Source organism: Rhinopithecus bieti, unplaced genomic scaffold (genome assembly GCF_001698545.2).
Source record: "Rhinopithecus bieti isolate Rb0 unplaced genomic scaffold, ASM169854v2 scaffold_16234, whole genome shotgun sequence".
Lineage (NCBI taxonomy): Eukaryota > Metazoa > Chordata > Mammalia > Primates > Cercopithecidae > Rhinopithecus > Rhinopithecus bieti.
The window spans coordinates 1,477,295-1,485,777 of NW_016808946.1; the positions used below are offsets into that span (position 1 = coordinate 1,477,295).

An 8,483-nucleotide genomic window follows, 5' to 3' on the forward strand; every position below is an offset into this window, starting at 1 on the left:
AAAAAAAAAAAATTAGCCGAGTATGGTGATGCATGCCTATAATTCCAGCTACTCGTGAGGCTGAGGCAGGAGAATCACTTGAACCCTGGAGGCGAAAGTTGCAGTGAGCCAAGATCATGCCACTGCACTCCAGCCTGGGTGACAGAAGGAGAGTCCATCTCAAAAAAAAAAAAAAAAAAAGGCCGGGCGCGGTGGCGCAAGCCTGTTAATCCTAGCACTTTGGGAGGCCGAGACAGGCGGATCACAAGGTCAGGAGATTGAGACCATCCTGGCTAACCCAGTGAAACCCCGTCTCTACTAAAAAAAAAAATCCAAAAAACTAGCCGGGCGACGTGGCGGGCGCCTGTAGTCCCAGCTACTCGGAAGGCTGAGGCAGGAGAATGGCGTGAACCTGAAAGGCGGAGCTTGCACTGAGCTGAGATCCGGCCACTGCACTCCAGTTTGGGCAATAGCGAGAGACTCCGTCTCAAAAAATAAACAAAAAAAACTGAACTTTTTTAAATGAGAGGATTTCACATACAATTATAGACTTCTAGTTTATCTTGAAATGTTGGAAAATCTGGCAAAATGGGGCTGGAGTGGAGTCCAGCCTCAGCTCCCTCGGTAGGGGGCCAGGACCGCAGGTTGTGCCTGTTCCAGCATGCCCCAGCCCCTACCATGTGGCCTGGCTCAAAGCCCAGCTCTGTTGCTACCAGCTGGCAAGTCTCCTAATCTCTCTCTGCTTAGTTCTCTCACCTGCAGAATGGGGATCAATATAGAACCAACTACACAGAATCACTGTGAAGGTGAGATGAGTTAATATTTGCAAAGTGAGTAGAATGGTGCCCAGCACAGAATGAGCCATATATAAGTGTTTGCTAGGCCAGGCGTCGTGGCCCACGCCTATAATCCCAGGGCTTTGAGAGGCCAAGGTGAGAGGATTGCTTGAAGCCAGGAGTTTGAGACCAGCCTGGGCAACACAGTGAGTCTCCATCGCTACAAAAAAATTTAAACATTAGCTGGGCATGGTGTTATATGCCTATAGTCCCAGCTACTCGGGAGGCTGAAGTGGGAGGATCCCTTAAGCTCAGGAGGTCAAGGCTGCAGTGAGTCTGCATGACAGAGCAAGATCCTGTCTCTTTAAAAAAACAGGCTGGGCGCAGTGGCTCACACCTGTAATCCCAGCACTTTGGGAGGCTGGGGCGTGTGGATCATCTGAGGTCAGGAGTTCGAGACCAGCCTGGCCAACATGGTGAAACTCCGTCTCTACTAAAAATACAAAATTTGTTAGGCATGGTGGCAGACACCTGTAATTCCAGCTACTTGGGAGGCTGAGGCAGGAGAATCGCTTGAACCTGGGAGGCAGAGGTTGCAGAGAGCCAAGATCACACCATTGCGCTCCAGCCTGGGCAACAGAGCGAGACTCCATCTCAAAAAAAAAAAAAAACAAAAAACAACAACAACAACAACAACAAAACAACAACAACACAGCTGATTAAATGAAGGAATGAGTACAAGTCTTTACTGCCTCCTCTTCAGTCCAGCATGCTCATTTCTGTGGCGGGTTTGGTCCCTATAGATGTTTGGGTTTCTAGCCCTCCCCACTCCCATCCAAATCTTGTTTAGCTTACAGAGGTGTCCCGCTGATGAGAGCTAGAGAGAAACTTGAATTCAAGGAGCGCACACAGCCATGAAAGAGCTCACAATTGGATCTGGGGCTCAACCTTTCTTCCCTGATGCTTAAAATGTAGACATTGCACCTGATCGTACCTGGGGTCTATAACTCTTTGACATTACCCAGGTCCAAAAAAAAAAACATTCAAACTAGCCAATTTTTTCAATCCAGAGAGAAAGGATACAAAGATGCAATTTTGCAGCTTTGGTGAAACCCAAGTGACCCCCTGAGCCAGCCAAGATGGGAAATCCAGAACCCGAGGTCAGACAGCTTTAATCTCCCCCTCCCCTCCCATCTCACCCCTCCTTGCTCAGAACCAAACCCAGGAGACTTAGCACCCAGCCAGTACCCAGGGATGTCTAGAAGAACGATGCCATACTGCATCTGCAGCTACCACCAGTCTCTCTGGGCCACATTCTGCAGTGCAGGGGCCAGGACCACCTGCCTTGGCCTTTAGAGAGATGCCCAGCCTGGGAGGCCCCTCTGCCACCTCCCAGACCCTCTGAACCCATTACCTGGATGAACATGGGCCCACAGTGGACGCTTTCCTGGCCCAGTCTTGACCTTAGCATTGGACACTTCATTATGTATCGATCACTCCGCTCCAACCTTGTCACCCCTTTCTGAAATATTCTGATTTCCAGCCTGTAATTTGCTTTCTGGAAGTAGGGCAAAATTCATGTGTGCAAATGAGAGAGGAAAATACAGTTAGTAGGCTGCAATTATAGGTCAGTCCCTGTTCACAGCAAATAGGATACCATGAACCTGCTAGAAGGTGGGCTTGTGGAAGAGGGATGGGAAATGAAACCAGGGTCGACAGCAACTCGGAGCCTGGGTCTGGCTCTGGAAGCTCAGCCCCTACCAAGGAAGCCCTCCAGGCCAGGGAACATTTGTGGGTTTTGGGAAGGTCAAACCTAGTCAGACAGAATAAGAACTTGCATCCCAATGTCCCTTGATAGTTGACAAACACACTTTATCTCCTTTGATGCCCACCAATGTCTCATAAGGTTGGGCTGTTTTTTGTTTTTGAGACAGAGTCTCACTCAGTCACCTAGGCTGGAGTGGAGTGGTGTGATCTCCACTCACTGCAACCTCCACCTCCCAGGTTCAAGCGATTCTCATGCCTCAGCCTCCCAAGTAGCTGGAATGACAGGCATACACCATCATGCCCATCTAATTTTTCTATTTTTAGTAGAGACAGGGTTTCACCATGTTGGCCAGGCTGGTCTCGAACTCCTGGCCTCAAGTGATCCGCTCATCTTGGCCTCCCAAAGTGCTGGGATTACAGGCGTGAGCCACCAAGCCCGGCCAAGGCTGGGCTTTCGAGACAAAAAATTCTCATTTTACAGATGAGGCAGTTGAGGCTTAGAGAAGGTAAATGACTAAGCCAAAGGCATGTGGCCATTGCTGAGACTAGACACGAGAGCTGGTCTAGCTCATTCCAGTACAAGGCAGACTTCAAAGATGTCAAACCAATGGGTCCCTCCACCCCTCCCAGACTGCCCTCATTCAGCCACACAAGAAGAACCCAAGTCTAAGCTTTGCGGTGGGGCCTGAGAAGGGCGGGTATTGACGGGGCTGTCAGAGAAGGGTGACCACAGAGAGGAAGAGAAAGAGGAGGAGCAGGGTAGTTCCCAAAATTCCTTCCCCCACTCCAGACCACCGACCCACTCGGGAAAAACTCTGGGCTGGGTCAAGGAAGGGAGCACAAAGAAATGGAAAGGGGAAGTGGAGGTGAGGAGAAGACAAGAAAAAAAAAACTGTGAGCCAATCTGTGGGGCTGGTCGTCCCCTTGCAGGACCCCTGGCGTGAAATTTAAGTAACAAGAATCCTGGCACTGAGGCTCATTCCCACCATCTCAACACATTGGGACACCGAGGTGGGAGGATGGCTTGAGCCTGGGAATTCCAGACCAGCCTGGGCAACATGGTGAAACCCCATCTTCTACAAAAAGTACAAAAATTATCTGGGCATAGCGGTGCATGCCTGTAGTCCCAGCTACTCTGGGGGCCGAGGTGGGTGGATCACTTGAGGTCAGAAGCTCAAGACCAGCCTGGCCAACAGGGTGAAACCCCGTCTTTACCAAGTAGTCCCAGCTACTTGGGAGGCTGAGGCAGGGGAATCACTCGAACCTGGGAGGTGGAAATTGCAGTGAGCCGAGATTGTACCACTGCACTCCAGCCTGGGCAAGAGAGCGAGGCTCCGTCTCAAAAAACAGAAAGGAAAAAAAATACAAAAATATCTTACTTCTGTAAGTTTTAGAATCACGTGGTCTCGTGAACCCATAACCGGCCTGTGCAAGTAAGGGCTGTCAGTCAGCCTTTGCAACTCCTCAGCACCATTTATTCACTTCGTTAAGCACTTACTGAGTACCTACTGTGTGCCAGGCCCTGAGGCAAGCCTGTGGGTGTGACTGCCTCACCCCAGAGACTCCAGGTCCAGCAGGAGATGGTGTGTCAGTGGGCACATTGTGAGTCAGTGTTGGCAATGACAGAAGCAAGTCCACTGCACAGAGAAGGGGGGATTCTCAGGAGGACTGCCTGGATGAGGCAGCATCTGAGTTGGGCGGCCTTTTAATATATATGCCCATAAACTCCATGAAGGCAGAGATTTCTGGTCTCCCTCAGCTCAGTTTCTACAGAGGAATAATGGTGCAGTGTCTCCTTACTTGACATCTGAGCTCAGGCTTAGCTCCTTAAATCTCCCTTAAAAAAAAAAAAATTTCCCAAACCCACCTCTTTCTGCACAAAGCAGGCCGAGTATTGAACTCGAAAAAAGAAGTCACCATCTGAAGCCGGATGCAGGAAGTAGCCACATTTAGCAAGAGAAGAATCCAGGTGGTTAGGGGCCCTCCAGGTGCCTAGAATGAGAAAGGGACAGAAACGTGGGTTGAGCCTGTGAAGGTGGCTTCTCTGGCAGGGTCAGAAATATCAGACTCGCAGGTAGAAACTGCTCTGCCTGGAAGCTTCTTACCTGGAGGGGATAAAAATAGCAGTAATTTTTAAAAGTCTGAAAAGGCATATACCAACAGGAAAGCCCGATGGTTCTTCAGTCAAGGTGTATCCAGAATCCGACCCCGTCTCCCCACACGAATCCTCAGCTTGTGTCACTGCTGCTGCCTTCTCCCATGTCCCCCAGCTTCCTCCTTTGCCCCTGTTGTGAATATTCCATGCAGTAGCCCGCAGGATCCTGTTCAAAATGTAGGCAGATTGTGTCTCTCCTCTGCTCAGACCTCCTCACTGCCAGCCAGGTGTGGTGGCTCACACCTGTAATCCCAGCACTTTGGGAGGCTGAGGTGGGAGGATCACCTGAGCTCAGGAGTTTGAGACCAGCCTGGCCAACATGGCGAAACCCCATCTCTACTAAAATTACAAAAATTAGTCAGGTGTGGTGGCACACGCCTGTAATTCCAGCTACTTGGGAGGCTGAGGCATGAGAATGACTTGAACCTGGAAGGCGGAGGCTGCAGTGAGCCAAGATTGTGCCACTGCACTCCAGCCTAGGTGATGGAGTGAGACACTGTCCCAGAAAAAAAACAAAAACAAAAAATAAAAAACTCCATTGAGTAAAAAAACAAAACCCGTGAAAGCCTCACGTGACTTGCCCTCAGCTCTCCGACCCTTCTTCCCACTTCTCTTCCCCTCCCTCCCTCTGCTCCAACCACACCAGACCCACTGCTATTTCTCAATCATCCCAGGCCCACTCCTGCCTCAGGGCCTTTGCACTGGCTGTGCCCTCTGCCTGGAACTCTCTTCTGCCAGATATGCGCATGGCTGACTCCCCTACCTCCTTTCAGTCCTTGTGCAAATGTCGCCTTCTCCAGGAAGCCCACCGTAACTACCCAGTTAACACTCCCCCATCCTGCCTCCTTCACCCTTTTCTGCACACTCATTGTCTTCTAACCGACAATCTTACTGGCTTATTTGTTATGTTTATTGTTTATTGCCGTCTAGTCAAATGTCAGCTCCGGCTGGCTCACGCCTGTAATCCCAGCACTTTGGGAGGCCGAGGCGGGCGGATCATGAGGTCAGGAGATCAAGACCATCCTGGCTAACACGGTGAAACCCTGTCTCTACTAAAATACAAAAAATTAGCCAGGCGTGGTGGCGGGCACCTGTAGTCCCAGCTACTCGGGAGGCTGAGACAGGAGAATGGCATGAACCCAGGAGGTGAAGCTTGCAGTGAGCCGAGATCGTGGCACTGCACTCCAACCTGGGCAACAGAGCGAGACTCCATCTCAAAAAAAAAAAAAGTCAGCTCCATGTGGCTACGGGTATTTGTCTGTTTTGTTCATTGCTGCATCTTTAGTGCCTCAAGTTATTTCTGGCACACAGAAGGTTCTCAATAAATAGTTGTTGAATGAGGCTGGGCACGGTAGCTCACACCTGTAATCGCTGCACTTTGGGAGGCCAAGGTGAGTGGATCACTTGAGGCCAGGAGTTCAAGACCAGTCTGGCCAACATGGTGAAACCCTGTCTCTACTAAAAATACAAAAAAATTAGCTGGGAGTGGTGGCAGGCACCTGTAGTCTCAGCTACTCGGGAGGCTGAGGCAGGAGAATCACTTGAACCTAGGTGGCAGAGGTTGCAGTGAGCCAAGGTCACACCACTGCACTCCAGCCTGGGCAACAAAGTGAGACTCTGTCTCAAAAAAATAAATAAATAGAAATAAAAATACAAAAATTCGTTTGGCACAGTGGGGGCCACCTGTAGTCCCAGCTACTCCAGAGGCTGAAGCAGAAGAATTGCTTGAACCCGGGGGACAGAGGTTGCAGTGAGCTGAGACTGCATCACTGCACTCCAGCCTGGGCAACAAAGTGAGACTCCGTCTCAAAAAATAAATAAATAGATAAGTAGTTGTTGAATGAGTGAAAAATAAAGGGGGCTATCTCTGGGTAGAGGGATTATAAGCAGTTTTGATTATCTCCTTTGGATTGCCTCTAGTTTCTGTAATTATCTTGTATTGCTTTTGTCATGATTATTTTTAAAGCATTTTTAAATCTCACAGTTTCACTTTCAAACGCTTGACTCGATTGTGCATTTGACGGCAGATGAATACGCTATTCCAGAAAACAGCTCTGGCAGCCTTTCTACGTGGGATTCTCTGGTGACATGCTTTCCTTTCAAAAGCACGCAGCTTCCACCGCTATCTTTAGCAAGAGATCAAGGCCGTGCCTCTGGCGGAGGAAGGCTGTGAAAGGTAGCTCGCTGGGGAAATAAAGTGTCTGAGCTGGATGTGCAAATTGACCTGGATCGTTTTAGTTTTGCATTCACGTTTGCACTTTGTAAATATTTGCCTGGCACCCTGCTGCTCACACCTGCTTGCTGTCCCCTCAAGTTTATGGAAGGCAGCAGGCACCATCATTTCTCCATCCCCACCTGGCGCTGCCGCGCGAAATGAAAACTCTCCCTCAAAAGCTACAGGTGGCTCTGACAGCGCCTAAAACTAATGGCCTGTGGCTGGCCGCTGTGACTAATTCTCTGATTATTGGCTTTATGATTTTACGCTTAAAACTTCTTTATAATAACACACAGAAATGTTTAATGGGCTCTATCCAGAGCCATAAAAATTACTTATTGAACAAGCGTTTTAAAACTATTAATCTATTGTTTTCCATTAATAATGGCTCTCCAAAGAACAGGCGACAGCTTAATGTATCCACAGCTTTTCTCCTGGAAAAGTGGCCTTTTAATACACAAATGTCTCTCCCAAGGCCTCCTGGGCTGGCTGGCCAATGGCTGGCCAATGGGTGGTTGGCCCTCCCCGGGCAGATTTAGGCCCTACCGGTCCCAGAAGGTGCTTTAGGAATTTCCAGAATGAGCAGGGTCTCTGGGAGGTTTTCCTAGACTTCGGGAGAGATTGGAAAGCCTCCCTCCTCAATATCTATTATTCTGTGCAAAAGAGAGGAGGAACCTGGGGCCTCGCTTTGCAGCCACTGAGATGGAGAGCATGGAGGGAAGCAAGCTGTTTGCTCCTCTCGCTACTCGTGTTCCTTCCAGAAGGTTCCAGGTACCCTGATGCCATCCAACACTTTCCTACTTCTTCTGTTGGAAAGCTCATGGCAGAAAGGTTTCTGGAAGTGACACTATGCCCTTGTTTTTTGCTATTTTAGGTGCGCTCTTCCCCCACCAAGCACGTGATGGCCTCCCATTTTGTGTGAGAATCACCCCTTTAGTCTCACTTCCACTTTTGCAGAGTGATTTCGATTTTGGAGCATATCGGCACCAGATGGGCGCTTCTTCCAGGGCTTTGGGCCACTTGTTCATTCAACAAATATTTATTGGGACTCTTCTAAGCACAAGGCAGTGTTCTGGATTCTGAAGACGCAGCTGTAAACAAAAAGCACGTAGGCCGTGCCCTCACAGCGCAGCCTTCTGTTGGGAAGAGGGGTGTAGATCACAAGCTTGGGAACAACGGCAGGAGATCATCTTACTAGTGAGGAGTGCCAGGATTATGACTGGGGTGGGCGTGGACGACTTTAGAGAGCCTAGAAGGGCTGCAGGGGGAGGTGGCCTTTGAGCAGAGATTTGAATGATGCCCAGGAACCTGCAAGAGCCATGGGGGAGGAGCACTGCAGGCAGGGGAAGGCAACACAAAAGCCCCAGCAAAGACCCCGCCCAGCCACCAACTGCCTCTTACCTGGCAAGTGCAAGGTCCTGGCCAGCCACAGCCTCAGCCCCTCCACGTGGCTCCTCGGGATCCACAGGGTCATGTAGTCTGAGAAACACTCGACTGTGTCTGTCCAACAAGAAGATGCTTCTGAGAAGGAAGGAAGGAAGGGAGGGAGGGAGAGAGGGGGAGAGGGAGGAGGGGAGAAGGAGGGAGAAGG

The 8,483-nt window shown here is 49.9% G+C and overlaps 1 protein-coding gene across 1 annotated transcript in view; it reads right to left on the reverse strand.

Annotated features, from left to right (window-relative positions):
* CIROZ (ciliated left-right organizer protein containing ZP-N domains) overlaps positions 1 to 8,407 on the reverse strand; it is a 24,576-nt gene extending 16,169 nt beyond the window's left edge. Inside the window, exons 1-3 of the mRNA XM_017887920.1 lie at positions 8,294 to 8,407; positions 4,390 to 4,514; positions 2,170 to 2,313 (exon numbers count right to left, since the gene is read on the reverse strand). Coding sequence (XP_017743409.1) covers positions 2,170 to 2,313; positions 4,390 to 4,514; positions 8,294 to 8,366 — 342 coding nt within the window. The 5' untranslated portion in view covers positions 8,367 to 8,407. The remainder of the gene's footprint in view (positions 1 to 2,169; positions 2,314 to 4,389; positions 4,515 to 8,293) is intronic.
* Positions 8,408 to 8,483: the final 76 nt, after the last annotated feature.